This window comes from Saccopteryx bilineata, chromosome 1, assembly GCF_036850765.1.
Source record: "Saccopteryx bilineata isolate mSacBil1 chromosome 1, mSacBil1_pri_phased_curated, whole genome shotgun sequence".
NCBI lineage: Eukaryota > Metazoa > Chordata > Mammalia > Chiroptera > Emballonuridae > Saccopteryx > Saccopteryx bilineata.
This window is the reverse complement of record NC_089490.1, coordinates 404,247,637-404,265,068: the sequence shown is the minus strand read 5'-3', so window position 1 is coordinate 404,265,068 and position 17,432 is coordinate 404,247,637. Positions and strand designations below refer to the sequence as shown.

Below are 17,432 nucleotides of genomic sequence, written 5' to 3'. Positions count from 1 at the left end.
GCACCCGCAGCCTCCCATAGACTCTACACTCATGGCTCCTTCTCAACACGAGCCAGCAAACCTATAAAACACTTGTCTACCCAACATTCCACCCCTCTTGCTCCCTTCACAGTCTACACCACAAAATCCCTGTGCGGGGAATGAGGTACATGACACAGACTACAGCAACAGCACAAGTTATACAATCGCAACAATTACAAAGACGGCCTTCACAGTGTCTCCCTGAGCACTCTGCCCAAGGCGCAAACTGGGGGCCCATCTCTAGCCCCCTGCTCCACGGTAGGGGGGAGGGCAGTACAGTCCAGGGCTGTGTCCATGGAAACCGTAATGTGTCCTTGGTGCATCTCTCCAACTGGCTTCCTGGTGCAGGAGGGCCTCCACTGGAGCGGCCCCCCAATCAGGGTCCCTCATACTGTCCAAAGGTGGCATGTCCACCCAACAAGGGAGCTGGTGCCCCCTCTGGTCACAGTCCAAGAGTCCCTCGTACCACTTAACGATCAGTCCATGATAGCCCAGGTGTCTGTGCAAATCACCAAGGCAAAGGTCCGGTACAGGCAGCTTGGTTCACAGGGGGCCTCAGACCTCCCCCCTCATCTCCGCTGTCATGGAGGGATGCCATGACATGAAGACGCTGCCCTACGGTGCAGCACGTGGCAATGGTGGCCAAACTCTCCTCCTCTGCCCCGGAGAGCCTGCTGCTGTCCACCCGTGTCCCACAGTCACAGCAACCCTCCCAGGGGCTCAGGGGATGCTCTTTGCTGCTGGGTTCCTACCTCCTGGACAACCACTGGCCAGTCTCCGAGTGTGTGGACGGCAGCTTCAGCCCGAGCCTCCTCATCCTCAGGAGAGGAGCTGGAAATGCCTGCTCCCTCCGACTCAGAGCCTCTCTGCCGGCCCGGCTCCATCTTCAGCTCCCGCGGCTGCTGGCTCTCAGCCTGAAGCTGAACCTGCAGGTGTTCCTCCAACAGCTGCCGCCCACGTCCAGCTTCCAGGGCACACTGCAGCTCACGCGCCTGTGGCTCGCTCCAGTTCCGGGCTCCGTGGGTGCTCTGCCGCTCTCGAACCCGGTCGGCCTCCTTCTCCTGCGCTCGCTCCAGTTCACACCGTCGCCGCCGCCGCTCAGGACGCAGCTCATCCTGGAGCTCTCGACCTCACGCAGCTTCTCGCAGGATTGCGAGGAAAACACCCAGCTCACGGTCCCCACCGGGAGAGCCACCGGGAACAGCCTCTCCTCTATGCCAGCCCTCAAGGGTGTCAGCAGCTCCATACCCATCTGCTCCGAACCCCGCCCACTACACCAGAGGTAGTGCCGGTTGCCGAGGCCAGGCAGGTCCACACTGGATTCGGGCAGATGGTAGAGAAACTGCAGAGCCAGAAAGCGTTAGGGCCATTCTGTTTAATAAAGTCTCACCACGGAGGACAAGCACAGGGGCAGGGGAAAACCTCTTCTCCGGCACACAAGCAGCAAGAATGGCCCCTCACGGTGGCGGGCAGGCGGTCTGCGCATCCGCCATCTCTGAGCGCAAGCTCCCCTCGCCCAGCGTAGGCCATCCGCACGCGGTGCTGCCGCGCACCCGCGCATCCGCCATCCCCGAGCGCAAGCTCCCGTCGCCCAGCGTAGGCCATCCGCACGCGGTGCTGCCGCGCGCCCGCGCATCCGCCATCCCCGAGCGCAAGCTCCCGTCGCCCAGCGTAGGCCATCCGCACGCGGTGCTGCCGCGCACCCGCGCATCCGCCATCCCCGAGCGCAAGCTCCCGTCGCCCAGCGTAGGCCATCCGCACGCGGTGCTGCCGCGCACCCGCGCATCCGCCATCCCCGAGCGCAAGCTCCCGTCGCCCAGCGTAGGCCATCCGCACGCGGTGCTGCCGCGCACCCCGCGCATCCGCCATCCCCGAGCGCAAGCTCCCGTCGCCCAGCGTAGGCCATCCGCACGCGGTGCTGCCGCGCACCCCCGCGCATCCGCCATCCCCGAGCGCAAGCTCCCGTTGCCCAGCGTAGGCCATCCGCACGTGGTGCTGCCGCGCACCCGCGCACCAATGAGGCCGAGTGCTTGTAGCCGGTCTGCACGGCTGCCCCCCACCAGGTGACTTTGTTTACCTTTGAGACGTGGTCCTGGCGGCATGGTGGGGGGCGGGCAGGGTTGCTGGGCATCCCACCGCGACCAAAGGGTCTGAGCCATTTTGCTGCGGGTCTGACTGCCGGGGTCTGTGCCTCTTTTCTCTTGTGTTCGTCACGTTTCCCTCAGACGTCTTGAGACCTGGTCCGCGTGAGGAGAGGGGGGCATCCAGGCAGGGACGGGAACCACCGTGTTCAGTGTGTGGAGGCTATGACATCATCTCTCTGTTATCCGCGTGGCCCCACATCCCCGCGTGCAGGGTCTCGCTCCAGAACGTCACCTTTCCCTCTTTATCCGACGGGGAAGAGGACGGTCGTGGGGCTGCCATGCAACAGGACCGCCTCCGTCCTGTCTTCGGCCCCTCGCCGGGACCCCACAGCGATTAGGCTCCTGAGAGTTTCTGGAGTTCTCTGTGGCACGCCGCCGGCTGGCCATGCCCTGCCCGTCTGTCCCGGAGGCCGCCTGCTCGCTCACCTGCCCCCTCTCCGTGGTTCCAGCTTCCCCTTTCCTCTCTGTCCTTGAATTCAGGGGTGTGAACATAAAACACCTCTGCTGCCGTGTTCTGGAGGATTTCAAGGAGGAGGGCAGGGGGCCGGGGATGTGGCTCGTCTCCCTGGTGGACATGGCAGGCTGCTTTGTAACAAAAAATACTGACACCCAGGCTGTCTCTGTGCCCTGGGGGTGGCTCCCCGAGAGGGTGGGGGTGGGGGGCTGGATAGTGTTCTGTCCTTGTCCCGTGATTTTCTGAGCCCTCTGCAGCGGTGACCTGATCTTCTTAAGTCTTTCAGGGGTGGTGGGAGATGATTCCAGCACTTTCTAGAGGCTGGACCTCCTGGGCTGGAATTCATCTGGTGTGTGTTGACGCGTGGGCTGGTACGGTGTGGCTATTTATGTGGATTGACAGGCTTTCCAAACATGCCATCTGTAGGTGTTTCTGGAGGCCTGTATCTAATCTTAGGAACCCAACACCGTTGTGTTTGCTTGTTTGTATGTTTCTGTGCCGGGACTTGCGCTGTGTGGACTCCTCCTGGGGGGGGGGGGCATTGTCACATGGGCTGGGGTGGGGGCTTGGTGTCTTCTTGCTTCTCTAGGCTCTGACCCTGGTAGGAAACCCTGGTTTCAACCGCCCAGACCCCGCCTTCACACACGGTGAACGTCCTCCACTTCCTGCATGGAAACCGCTTCCCCTGTCCCTTTTTCCTTCCCTCCGGATGTGCCTGCTGCTGCCAGACGCCAGCAGGTGGAGTCCGCGCTGCGTGGCTTATGCTCGGAGATGCCAACGTGTTGGTGGGGCGCGGGGGCGGCCTGGTCACGGATACCCCGAGCCACCTGCTTCTGGGTCACTTTTTCTTTTTTTTTTTTTGAAGTGCAAAGTGGGAGACTCGATAACTTGTCCCTCAAGAAAGTCAGCAAAATAGCCTGGTCGTTCCCGGGCAGCGGGCGGCTCGCAGCGGGGATGTTGGCCGTCAGCTCTGGGGCTGGCCTGGCCTGCGGGCCACGGACCGGCCAGCCGAGGTTTTCCAGCACGTGAACTCTGGGGACTGTCTTGGAGGGCTGGCCTCTCGTTCATTCGTCGAGAGCCATGATTTCTCCCAGCTGTGCTTAGTCAGGAGCGACTCCTGGCCCCCAGGGCAGCCTCCTGCATCCAGATCTCAGGTGGGAGGTTGGGGACCCTGGACAGACCGACTGTAGGTGTGCGAGGAGGGGGTTCTGTGGCCCCTGTCATCTCTCTGGGGGTCTAGCCGGCCTCCTCAGCAGTGAGTCCGACCGACTTCCGAAGCTTGGAGTGTGGATATTGCCCTCTGTGCTGTGGGGGGCACTGGAGGTCACTGGGCTGGGCCACTGGGCAGTCTGGTGTGGCCCCAGGGGACGGACATCCCCGTGAGAGTCTGCGAGGATGTCTCTCTCTTAGGAGGCTGACTGACTCGGTAGCTTTTAACTCCCCATAGGGGAAGGTGTTTCTTCCAGATCCTTCTCAGGAAAACAGGGGATGAGAGATTGAAATTATGGTTTCGGGGGAGAACCAGGTTCCCACAATTGTCGTAATAATAGGAATTAAGGAAAACTTGTCCTCTGCTTAAACACTGTCATCGTGGATGATGGCAGGGCTGGAGTAGCCACAGCCCCACCCAGGGTGTGGTCAGGGCTGTCCCCCCGAGGGAGTGGCCATAAAGACTCCTGCAGGCGTGGGCATCGGCCCCTGGACAGAGCCTCCCCCTCACCCCCGCTGTGCCCCACGCTTGGGAGGCCCCAGAAAGCTGTCGAGAACCCCAGCGCTGGATTGGAAAATTTTAAAGCCTTTTGTAACAGACGCCCTGAGACATAGCACGTCAGTGACAGTCCATCCCCCCCTCCCCACCTGCAGTCTCAGAGCGCTGTCATCTGTGTACGCTCCTGGTGCCCAGGCTCGGGGATTAGCTTCGGCTACGGGTGAGCCCGTGCTCTGGCAGCCCCTGACCACAGCAGCTGTCCGAGCTGGGGGCTGGCCCTCCGCGGGCGACCTTCCTGGTGCCCAGACTCGGTGATTAGATTCGGCTGCGGGTGAGCCTGTGCTCTGGCAGCCCCTGATCACAGCAGCCGTCCGAGCCGGGGGCTGGCCCTCGGCGGGCGACCTTCCCGCCAGCCCTCAGGGTGGGCACTCAGCCCCGCGGTGCTTCCATGGCTTGTGGGGTGTGGCTGTGCCGCGGGGAGCAGGCCAGGTCTCCCCCCTCCGTGGGGGATGAGGGTCTGGAGTCCATTGAGTGCCGACACCACCAGCCAAGCCAGACGCGGCTCACATCCAACGCGCTGTGGTGTTTAATGTCGACAGGACTCAACACCATCACCCCGTACCTCCGTGGACAGCTTCTCAGAGCTTGGGCGACTTTCTCTGGGCAGATGGATGTCACCTCCCTCTGGTACTGCGTGCACCTAGCTGTGCTCCCACCGTTGTCCAGCAGGGGGGGAGTGAGGGGACAGGCTGGCCTGAGCCTGGACCCCCACACCCCTCCCCTGCAGTCAGAGCCCAGGGCCAGCAGCACTCACCTGAGGGACCGGACCTCGCCCCGTGACACCGGCAAGCGTCCCCCTCCGATCCGAATGGTTCTAACCGTCCACGCCACGGACTTCTGTTTTCACAGTACATTTTATTCTAGATCCTGAGAGCGACAGGCTCATCAGAGGGGACACAGTAAGAACTGGTTGAATATGGGCAGACCCAGGCCCGAGAGAGAGAGAGAGAGAGAGAGAGAGAGAGAGAGAGAGAGAAAGAGAGAGAGAGAGAGAGAGCGCACCTGTGAGGCTTGTCCATTTTCAGTTTCGAAGAAACGTCTCCTCATGGGACGGACATTATTTTGGGGGACAGACCTATGCCAGGAGCTGCATGCAGCCAGGGGCACAGAGGCAGGGCCAGCGTGACTTGGTGGCCTCCTTGGGGCTCCGCAGGGGCTGAGTGGCCTGCCCGGCCCTGTGTTGCCCATGGGTCTTGTGATGTCCTGCCCTCGACTGTGTAGACCAGTGGTGGTCAACCTGGTCCCTACCGCTCACTAGTGGGCGTTCCAGCTTTCATGGTGGGCGGTAGAGGAGCAACCAAAGTATAAATAAAAAGATAGATTTAACTATAGTAAGTTTTTTATAAAGATTTATTCTGCCAAACTTAGTGAAAATCCAACATAAAGTACTTGGAAAGTATTATTATATGCTTGGTAACTTGCTATAACTCTGCTTTATAAATTTTATGAAGTAACGTTACTTCCCTACTTTATAAATCACCATTACTGTGGAACCAGTGGGCAGTTAAAAAATTTTACTACTAACAGAGACACAAAAGTGGGCAGTAGGTATAAAGAGGTGGACTATCCCTGACCTACACTATAAAGTGGGGCAGACTGGGAGCTTGTGCTCTCGGTTCCTGAAATTAGCATTAGAGAGGAGAGCAGAGAAAGGCCACGTGGAGGAGGCCAGGAGAAGTAGCAAGATGGCGGAGTGCTGAAGGAGAAGCCAGTTAGTGCAGAGTTTGTGCAGAGAGAAGGAGATGGGGAACAGAGGTGAATAAGGCTGGTGAGGTAGATACCTTTGATTCTAGGAAACTCGGATAAGTCAGTAGCTTTGTGAGCACTGAATGAGTGGGTTTTGCAGCCCAGTGTGTGTTTTTACTTGCCTGCTGGATGCAAGCTAGGATTAAAGGTAATGGCCCACCAGTTCTTGGCTCCATTGTTTCATTACTGTCTGTCTGAATCCAATGTGAACTTGCACAGGCCAGGCAGCTGTTATGACGGCCGTGCCTACTGGCCATACATCCACCTTTGTGTTTTTAAAACTTCAATTTGTGTGCTGTGATTCATACTCATCTGAATTCCCATATTCTGATTTGGAGGCAGACTGGAAAAATATAAAATAAACAACAACATTAAAATAGCCAATGCTAACAGATACTATAACAAGTGTCCTAATACAATTAAAGCCTATTAGATTATCAAGCAAAGTTGTAACTAATACTGTTGTAAGGTACCAAAAGCTACAGAATTAATATTAATATTTTAGGAAGCTTAAAGAACATTTTATTAATTTGGGCTAGGTGTGCAGAGAGATTTTGTAAATGATCTTAGTACTTGTGTGATTAGCATAAAACCAAGATGGCCAATGGCATTGTGTTGTAAATACAGAGGGGAAGGAGATTTGGATTCTCTGACCTCCCCCCACACCTGTAAGGAAGCTAGTGAATAGCTAGCCAGGTACAGGGAGAGAGAGATTAAATTAAACCTTTTCTTATATTAATGGGCTGTTTACAGGCATTTGTCCCCATGAAAACTACCTCTCTCCTCCTGAAAGCGTGTAGTTAATGTGTGTATCTCTGGACAAAGGAATAGCAAATGAACACTAGAAAATATAGGGATGTCTTTTAATATGTAAAATGACATTTTTACCATCGTATTACCTTGTAAGTTTTAATGTGTGGAAATGTCTTTTTATGAATCCTTAGTTAGAAAATTTTACTGCTAACAGATACAGAAGTGGGCGGTGGGTGTAGAAAGGTTGACCACCCCTGGTGTAGAAGGTGAGCATCCTGGCTCGGGGGCCATCAGGCGGCCTGACAGTTGATTCCTCACAGCCTGGGGGCAGCCGGACCCGCTTGTGCTCAGGCGGCATTGAGCGGGCTCTGGCGTCTCCTCCTCTCCGTGTAAAGGCGCAACTTGGGTCCTCTGAGACGGGGCCCCACCCTAATGACCTCGTTTAACCTTCATCATTTCCCTCAGGCCCCCATTTTCAAATGCAGTCACACTGGGTGGGGGCCTAGGGTTTACACAGTTTTTTTGGGGGGGCACACAGAAGTAGTTCATGCCAGTGAGGTATTAGGAATTGCGTTCCCGGGTGAGAGTCTTCCCAGGGGAGCCTGCATTTGGCTGTAATTATCTTGAGGCTATCAAGATGGGGGTGGGGCCCTGGCCGGTTGGCTCAGTGGTTGAGCGTGAGCCCGGCGTGTGGAAGTCCTGGGTTCGATTCCTGACCAGGTCACACAGGAGAAGTGCCCATTGCTTCTCCAACCCTCCCCCTCTCATTCCTCTCTGTCTCTCTCTTCCCCTCCCGCAGCCAAGGCTCCATTGGAGCAAAGTTGACCCGGGCGCTGAGGATGGCTCCATGGCCTCTGCCTCAGGTGCTAGAATGGCTCCAGTTGTAACAGAGCAACAGCCCAGATAGGCAGAGCATCGCCCCCTGGTGGGCATGCCAGGTGGATCCCGGTCGGGCGCATGTGGAAGTCTGTCTCTCTGCCTCCCGACTTCTCACTTGGGGGGAGGGAAGATGGGGGGGTCACTGTGGGTGGTCTTGGTCAGCCCTGAATGTAGTCACAGGGTCCTCGTCAGAGGGAGGCAGGGGCTTTCCACAGACCAGAAGGGGCTGTAGGTGGGACCTTGGAAGCAGAGACTGCCTGGCCCTTGAACATGGGGGTGTGGACCCGATAAGGAGCTTCTTATCTAGCCCTTGGCTGGGCTCTTCACTAGTGTAGCATATTGTCTGAAAATTATAATTTTTTCTCCCTTTTAATCCTTGAGCGATTCATCCGTTTATCTGTTTGCTTCATTACTTACTACACTGACGTTGGCTGCAGGATCGGGTAGGTGCCCTTGTCCGAGTGAGGGACGTTCTCTGTCAGTTCCCAGGCGCTTGGATCCCGGGTAGGGGTGTTTCAGGCCCTCGTACCGTGGTGTCTCTGACCTCTTCACCTGCCCCCTCCCCCACCCCCTCTCTGACCTCTTCACCTGCCCCCTCCCCCACCCCCTCTCTGACCTCTTCACCTGCCCCCCTCCCCCCCCCCTCCCCCACCCCAGCCCGTGGTCAGCCCTGTATTTCCTGTCCTCTCCTAGACAGCGGCCTCCCACAGCCGACAGAACCTGGCTCCCTGCAGGATCCGGATGCCAGTTCTATAGGTTCCCGCCGGCTGTTCTCACTCCTGAGGCCTTAACCTTGCCCCTGACCCGGAGTTTCAGTGTCTGTACAGAGCAGCCCCCCCATGCAGGCCCCTTGGGGGTCTCGCCGTGGTGGGGATGAGCTGGTTTTATACACTGGAATGGGTACACAATAAAACAGGCAGTCATAATGTGTTGCCTCCAAACATAGAGGGTGTCCATTTGAGATTCCACTTGAGTTAAAAAGAATTTTTTAAAATTTGTTCTTAAGTGAGAAGTGGGGAGGCAGCGTGACAGACTCCTGCGTGCGCCCCAACCGGGATCCACCCAGTAGGCCCCCTATGGGGCGATGCTCTGCCCATCTCGAGCTGTGGCTCCATTACTTGGCAACCAAGCCATTTTAGCGCCCGAGGCAGAGGCCATGAAGCCATCCTCAGTGCCCGGGGCCAACTCGCTCAAATCAAGCCATGGCTGTGGGAGGTGAAGAGAGAGAGCGGGAGAGAAGGGGGAGGGGTAAAGAAGCAGATGAGTGCTTCTCCTGTGTGCCCTGGTTGGGAATCGAACCCAGGACTTCCACATGTTGGGCCGCCGAAACTCTATCACCAAGCCAACCGGCCAGGGCCAAAACATTTTAAGTCAGGGGTCCCCAAACTACAGCCCCCTGAGGCCATTTATCCGGCCCCCGCCACACTTCCGGAAGGGGCACCCCTTTCATTGGTGGTCAGTGAGAGGAGCATAGTTCCCATTGAAATACTGGTCAGTTTCTTGATTTAAATTTACTTGTTCTTTATTTTAAATATTGTATTTGTTCCCGTTTTGTTTTTTTACTTTAAAATAAGATATGTGCAGTGTGCATAGGGATTTGTTCATAGTTTTTTTTATAGTCCGGCCCTCCAACGGTCTGAGGGACAGTGAACTGGCCCCCTGTGTAAAAAGTTTGGGGACCCCTGTTTTAAGTGTTATGAACCAGAGCCGATGGAGCCTCCGCACTTTGGGAGCGATCTCCGTCGGCCTGTGGCTCCCAGTTGTTTGTCTCTGTGGTGCCTTCGTCTCTGGTCCGGTTTCCCGTGCGCACTGCGGCTGAAGAAGTGCCCAGCAGGAGTGTCGATCGGGCCGCCCAGCAGCCGGATGAGGGGGTCTAAGGCGCCGCGTTCAGATTCTAGGTTTCCTGGGAACGCTTTGGCGGCAACAACGTGGGGGGCTTGTAAAAACTGCTTTTCCTGCTTATCCGCAGGTTGCCCGGGCAGGGGCCACGGCACCAAAACACCTTCCGAGAGCCGCTGAACTTACCGACCTGTGTTTTTACAGAAACCTGAGACATTTCTGTCCCCTCCGAGACACCGTCTGCCCACAGGTGGAATTAACCTCCCCTCCCCCGAGCCGGCCGGCGAGGACTTCTCCCCGGGGAAGCCAGTGTTCAGGTCCAAGTCTGGGCTTCTCTTCCCTCCCCTCCTCTGTGCAGCCTCCCGCCCCCATCCCAGTGGGGGTCATAGGGGTGGGGTGGGGACATTGCCTGGTGGAATGCCGGGGCGCCCAGCTCTGTGTGAATTTCATTTTTTTTTTTTTTGTATTTTTCTGAAGCTGGAAACGGGGAGAGACAGTCAGACAGACTCTCGCATGCGCCCAACCGGGTTCCACCCAGCACACCCACCAGGGGTGACTCTCTGCCCACCAGGGGGCGATGCTCTGCCCCTCTGGGGGGGGGGGGGTTGCTCTGCCGCAACCAGAGCCACTCTAGTGCCTGGGGCAGAGGCCAAGGAGCCATCCTCAGCGCCCGGGTCAACTTTGCTCCAATGGAGCCTCGGCTGCGGGCGGGGAAGAGAGAGAGAGAGAGGAAGGAGGGGGGGGATGGAGAAGCAAATGGGCGCTTCTCCTATGTGCCCTGGCCGGGAATCGAACCCAGGTCCCCCGCATGCCAGGCCGACACTCTACCGCTGAGCCAACCGGCCAGGGCCACCTGTGTGAATTTCAGATGAGTAATTTTTTTTTTTTTTTTTTTTGGTGCATTCCTCACGGAACAGCTGGGGAATACATCATTGTGGGGTAAAAATGGATTTGTTGTTGATCCGAGACGCAGATGTTAACCGGGCGCCCTCTGTTACCTGTGTTCCTACCCAGGAGTTCATGAGTCAGTGTGTTCCCAGATGTTTGCTTTTCCCAGGGAATCTGTGGGTCAAGCCCCTGGTTAAGGTCACGCGCCCCCCATCTCTGGCCTCCTGCTCCCAGGATGGGGTCCTGGAGTGAACTGAGGTACAGGCAGGCCCCTCCTCTGCTCGGGACACGGTCCCTGCACCTCTCCGACCGCCCCGCAAGGCCTCCTCCTGCCCCCAGGCTTTCATAGCCGATGTGTCCATCTGTGACTGTCACCCCCAAGGCCACCCGAGCACAAGGGCGGGTGTCCCGATGGTGGGGCCGCATCCCCGATGAGGGGTTCTGAGGATGGCAGGGGGGGTGGCGGGGACACAGGGCCCCTTTTCTGAGTTGTCAGTTTGGTTTCCGGAGTTGAGTTTCATTTTATTCTGGCCCTAAACCTTCTCAGACCCCCCCCTCCGCACCCCGTTTTTCTACAAAGAAGACCCTAAGGGTTGTGCACACCTCACTGTTCAGACCCCAGGGGTAACGCTGGGGGGCCGAGGCCAGGCAGGTCCAGACTGGATCCGGGTAGACGATAGAAAAACTGTGGGTCCAGAAAGGGTCGGCCATTCTGTTTAATAGAGTCCCACCATGGCGGACAAGCACACGGGCAGGGGAAGCCGCCTCTCAGGCACACAAACAGCAAAGTGGCCCCTCCCAGTGTCAGGCAGGTGGGCGGGCACTGCGCCCCCTGAGCACAGGCACCCATAGCCTTGTATAGGCCACACACACGTGTATAGGCTGCCACGGGCTCACGCACCAATCCGGCAAAGTGCTTGCAGCCGGTCACCCCGCGAGCAAGCCTGCCACGGCCGCCCCACACCGGTCACAGCAGTAGACGTATCGTGCGTGGCCTGCGAAGTGACCGTTAGAAGACAGCCAGTTCCTGGCATTTATACACTCCCACTGGCTGCCTGACATCTGACCTGTCTAAAACCGTCCTGCGGGTCCAGTCACACGGGGGTGCTGCTCCTGCAGGGCCGGTCATGGTGGGGTGGGGTGGGGTGGGGGTTTGCGGTTTGGCCCCTGGGGTCTCGGCCACCAGCCCGAGTTCTGTGCCGTCTTGTGGGCTTGCTGCTCCCCAGCCGGGCTCTGCTGGGGGTTTTGCGCTCGCCCACTTTTCAGATGCTGACGCTGGGGTCTGGGCTGTCCCCGTCTGTCCGGAAGCCCAGGGGCTCATCCTGTGACGGAATGCTGGCGGAGCGGCTGGCGGGGTGTCCCTGGGCCACCTCGTTCATCGACGCTCCTGCTTCCGTCTGGCTTCCCATAAGCCCGACGGCAGTTGCTCCTCGTTCAAGTGGCCAGCGCCTGTGAACGGGACGTCCCCTCTGCCCTCGCTGTTCGTCTGCGCGCTCTCTCTCTCTCTCTCTCTCTCTCTTTCTCTCTCTCTGTCCCTGTTGGGTTCCCAGGCAGTGCGGGTGAGGGGTGCGGAGGGGAGGGAACCGTTCTTACGGGAGCAGGAGCTACTCTGGGGGCAGCTGCCTCCCTCCGGGGCAGAAGGAAGCCACCTGGACCCCCAGTGACAGGCCCGGCTTCTGTCTGTTGGGTGGTCACTGAGAGGTGGTGAACGCCGTCCCTCTCCTGCTGTGTAGAGCACCGGGACACGGCCCCTCGCCCTTGGCACGAGACCCTCGCTTCCGGCGGGAAGGCTGGTTGCATGTTTATGTCTCTGCTTGCGGCCAAGTTCTTCAAAGTTACAGCCGCAGCCTCGGCCGGAAGTGGACCTGGACCTGTCATGGTCATTACAGCCACCTGGGGGGTTTTCAGGACAATGTTGACTCTAGGGTCTCGCCCAGACCACTGAGTTTCTGCGCATGGAGTTGTTTTTAAAGCTCCTCCACAACTAGCCAGAGCTCTTACTGCCTTGGAGTCAGGACGTAGCAGAAAACAAACATAAAGATGTAATTGCGTAATGCAGGTCTCTAATCCATAGGATACATTCTTAACTCCTTACGTAGAATTACATACACTGTGTCAAAACACCACAGTAGCACGTAGTTATTTCTGTATTGTAATTAGAACGGTATCATACAGTACCGGGCACACAGGTACCTTACACCGTGTGATTAACGCCAGGCACGGAAGTCTCCACGTGCTTGCTGAGGGGGGGCTGGGGGGGGAGCGTGTTGCTAGGAGGCGCGCCGGCCGGGGCCTCGCTGGCTCAGACAGAGCGGCCCGGAGCCCAGACACAGCGCAGCCAGGATGGAGCCTCCGCTCTCTCTCACCAGGTTTCACACTTTCACGGCTGGGAAAACATTATCCTGACATCAGGGAGGCCTTCGGCAGGAGAATACAGACGGGGGTTCCCCTCTCGCCCCGATGCTCTAAGTCCGAATTACGCTGGGGGTTACCTTGGAATTATTACTTAGAAAGGAAAAGTTTCCTGGGTGGTGAGGGTGATCTGCTGTTTGGGATGGAGAGCTGACCAGTGGACGCCCGCCGCCCCCAGCCCACGGCTGGTCAGAAGGAGAGTTTGGGGAAGGACGGAGGAGGCAGCCTGAGGGAATGCGTGGGTCTGTCCGCTGGCGCTGGGGCGCAAGGGTCGTGCCGGTAACCGAGCTGGGCCAGTGGGTCGGGGAGTCTGGGTCTGGGTGGTCCCAGGACCACCTGCGGAGAGCAGCCAGGACAGGAGGTCACGGGGGCTCTCCTGCCCCCCAGATGCCGAGTGGCAGCCCCCACGACCGCCACAGACATCCTCTTGATGGTCAGGGCAACTGGCAATTTGGGTTTTCATGTGGAATCTCCAAATATCGAACACTGATCACCTTGAGCAGGCCAAACAAGACAGCGTCTGCGGGCACGGCGGGGTCCTCCGCTGCTGGGAGGTGCCTCTCCGCGGGGGGCGGCCGGGGCCTCCGCTGCTGGGAGGTGCCTCTCCGCGGGGGGCGGCCGGGGCCTCCGCTGCTGGGAGGTGCCTCTCCGCGGGGGGCGGCCGGGTCCTCTGCTGCTAGGCGGTGCCTCCCTTTGCGGTGCGGGGCCGGGTCCTCCGGGCTGGGGCTGGGCGGTCAGGCAGTCCCAGGACTGGTGCCTGGAGGCGGGGAGGGTGTGTTCCTGGAATGCTCCCTCCTGCGTCTGGTGAGTCCCTGAGAAAGTGGGGAGGGTGGAGCCGGCCGGGCCCCCGGGCCCTGGAAGCCAGCCGTGGGCCTCGGTTTCCCTGGGGTGGAGCAGCACTGGGGGAGCTCTGTCCTGTGCGGGGTGGGGGGCTCTGAGCCTCCCCTGATAGCAGCTGGGGGGACACGAAGCTCCTTCCCTGCCCCCACTCTTGCCTTTCCTCCCTCTCCTCTCCCTCCCTCCCTCCCTCCCTCCCTCCCTCCCTTCTCCTGAGAAATATTTCCAACACCTAGAAAATAGCATCGAGATAATAGCTCGCAACTGCCCCCCACTCTGTCATATATCAGCCGGAACTGTTTAAAGAAAGAAATGTGACAGGAGGCGTTACGAGCGCCCCCGAGAGATGTACGTCCGCCCCCAGTCTGTGGACGGCGGCCGTGTCCTCCAGCCCGCGTGTAAATGATGCCGTGTGCTGGCCTCGCCCTGCAAACCGCTTTCCTTTTGCTCAGGGGTGTGACCTGTGGGGTCCCACGTGTCGCTGGGCCGTTCCCTCCCCCGGCTGTGCAGTCCGTGGGGAGAGAGACAGCAGCCGCCCCCGGCTGACCCTGGCGATGCACAGGATGGCCCACGTCTGCCCCTGTGCGTCTCTCCTTGCCTGTGTGGCCTTGACCTCCCTTACAGAGTCTCAGGAAAAGAGGAGCTGCCCGTGGGGCCCGGCCTCCACCCCCCCCCCAGCACCCCCGGCTCTCCCTGGCTTTCAGCCTCACCTTTCTGGGCCCCTGCCCCGAGCTGGGGTGTCACAGTGTCCTACTGTGTGCTGACAGCCGTGCTGAGGAGGGGTCAGCACCCCAACCGTGGTCTTCGCTAGGGATTGTTCACTGCCCTTGATGGTGAGGAGCCTGCACCCCCAGCTCCCGTGGACTCTCAGGGACCCCGGGTTCCGCTCCAGCCTGTTCGTGCCCTGGGGCTCTGCTCCGTCCGGGGCCTGGAGACAGTCTCGTTCCTGAGCCTGGCCCAGCTCTGTCCCTCTGCCTGTTCCCATCACTGTGCCACTCTTGAGGCCGCGTGGGGCTGTTGCCACGGGCACTTGGTACGTTGTGACCTGAGGCTGCATTCCTCCCCAGCCTGGGCTCTGTCCACACACACAGGCCTTTAAAAGGGAGCTGCTCCTTTTTTTTTTTTTTTTTTTTTTGTATTTTCTGAAGTGAGAAGCAGGGAGGCAGTCAGACTCCTGCATGCGCCCTACCGGGATCCACCCGGCATACCCACCAGGGGGCAATGTTCTGCCCCTCTGGGGCTGTTGCTCCTTTGCAACCAGAGCCATTCTAGCACCTGAGGCAGAGGCCATGGAGCCATCCTCAGCATCTGGGGCCAACTTTGCTCCAATGGAGCCTCGACTGCGGGAGGGGAAGAGAGAGATAGAGAGGAAGGAGAGGGGGAAGGAGAAAGCAGATGGGTGCCTCTCCTGTGTGCCCTGGCCAGGAATCGAACCCGGGACTTCCACACTCTGGGCCGATACTCTACCACTGAGTCAACCAGTCAGGGCCGGGAGCTGCTTTTCTTATTTTGGGAATTTTCTGACTGCCCTGTGCCCTTCGGTGAGTCCCTGCAAGCTGTGGTCGTGGTCACGGCCACGGTGAGGGGTCTCCTTTTAATGCTGGCTCCCCAGCACCGGGCAGGCTCACGGGGCCCCCCTGGTCCTGGCTGTGCCGGGCTCGGGCTTGGGGAGGCTGTGGGTGCCGTGTGCTCACCACCTCCTTTAAGATCTAGCTGTGCGCTGCACACAGGTGGCCCTGCCGGCGGTCACCCCAGCGAGTGCAGACAGGGACAGCGAGCGCACACTCGTTCCAGCGCCGGTGCCCACCACACCCCTGCGGTTTCCTTCTCTAATTTCCACGTCTCCCCCCCCCCACACACAGACGCAGGGCAGCCATGCCGCGCAGCCCCACGTCCAGCGAGGACGAGATGGCCCAGAGCTTCTCCGACTACTCCGTGGGGTCGGAGTCGGACAGCTCCAAGGAAGAGACCATCTACGACACCATCCGGGCCACAGCGCAGAAGCCCAGCAGCGCCCGGACGGAGGAGAGCCAGGGCAACACGCTGGTCATCCGCATCGTCATCCCGGACCTGCAGCAGACGGTGAGTCCCCGCCGCCCCTTCCTGCTTGACAGCGTGGGTGACAGGAGCAGAGGGTGTCACCTCCGCACACCGGCCAGTGGTCCTCTCCACCCCACCCGACTCCCTGCCCGCCCTGCCCTCCTCCCTGCCGGCTGCCCGTGCCCTGGTCCTGCCTACCCTGTGACCCGATGCAGGCCCAGCCTCGCGGGCACAGAGACCCGCCTTGGCCAGGCCGTCCCACAACGCCTGGGCCTGATGCGGCGTCCGGGTGTCCGGTGTCACCTCTGCTGCGCATTTGCTGGGAGCCTGCGGAGTGAGCTTATGGGGTCACAGCAGGGTTGGGGTCATTGGCCCTGTGGCATGGGCTCGAATACGAGTGAGCCACCCTCTCCCCCACCCAGGCACTGGGAGAGTCCCCTCCCTAAGACTGCGTCTGTGTGCCCGTCCCCGCCCAGCTTGCTCCCCGGGCAAGTCTCTCTGGGCTTCCTGAGGAGGCAGGCAGCTGCTCATGGCAGGAAGGGAGCAGCACTTACAACTCTTCCCTCGCCCGGTGCCCAGGGAAGGGCGGAAGGCGCCCCGTCAGCGCGCCCGCGTGGTGGTGCTGCTGGTGCAGGCGCCAGGCGGTTCTCAAGGGCATCGCCGTTGGGGTGGCCCTGTGGTCCCTGGAGTAGTCACCTGCTCGGCATCCTGAGTGTCTGTGAATGAGCCAGGTTCTGTTCTAGGCACTGGGGTCAGGGTGCGAACCAGGTGGTCCAGGGGCGATGGAGTGACGTGGATGGGGTCCTAGGTCGTAAGGGATGGGTAGTAGGTAAGAGATGACAGGTGATGAGGTCACAGGTCATGGGTGAGGGATGGTGGGGTCAGGGGTCACGGGTGTTGGAGGAGTGGGTGTGGTGGGTGATGGAGTGTTGGGTGAGGGGTTAGTGGTGTGGGTGTGAGTGACAGGGTGAGGGTCGATGGGGTGGCGACCTCCCAGCTCTTTGAGGCACGACCCTCCCAGGCCCCCATGGAACATCTGGGCTGTGGTGACTGTGAGCTGAAGGGCAGCCGGGGGGTGACTAGGAGATGAGACCTGAGCTGGAGAGACAGGCGGCTTCCGCGGCCATGGTGGGAACCTGGACTGCTCCTCTAACTGCGAAAGGAACTCAGCGGAGGGTGTTGGCCCAGGCGTTTGGGTCTTTATTGTGTAAGAGAATGGTTTATCCTGGCTCCAGGCGTGTCCTAGATAAACTGTGTCGTACTGAACAGAGCGGTATCTGGGACCTCTCGGAGGCCGAGCGCTAAACCAAGTGCTGGGATGTGGAGGTGAATGTCCTCCGAGCACTGCTCACATGAGGGGAATGGGGGTCTGGGGGTCGGAACTGGGGGTCAGCCCTGCGGTGGCTCCTCCCTTTCAGCTTTGAAGGACGGTGATGGCTTCACTCTGAGGCCGCGGCAGGCAAGTGTGTACTGTGGTCCAGGTGGGCAGTGCCTGGCACAGCTGGGGAATGGTCGATCGTGCCAGGTAGGGGTGGGAGGGGACCCGTGGGCCGGGCTGGGCGTGAGCTCCAGACCCTTGCTGCGTGGATGGCACAGTCTGGGCACACGAGAGGGTCGGATGACTCAGGAGGATGGCAGGTCACAGAGCCTG

At 59.4% G+C, this 17,432-nt stretch overlaps 1 protein-coding gene across 7 annotated transcripts in view; it reads left to right on the top strand.

Moving 5' to 3' along the window:
- SHANK2 (SH3 and multiple ankyrin repeat domains 2) overlaps nucleotides 1-17,432 on the top strand; it is a 443,651-nt gene that overhangs the window by 32,550 nt on the left and 393,669 nt on the right. For all 7 annotated transcript variants that reach the window (XM_066252293.1, XM_066252296.1, XM_066252295.1 and 4 more), the window contains one exon: nucleotides 15,604-15,823. In XM_066252293.1, the coding sequence (XP_066108390.1) occupies nucleotides 15,617-15,823 (207 nt within the window). In that variant the 5' untranslated portion in view covers nucleotides 15,604-15,616. The remainder of the gene's footprint in view (nucleotides 1-15,603; nucleotides 15,824-17,432) is intronic.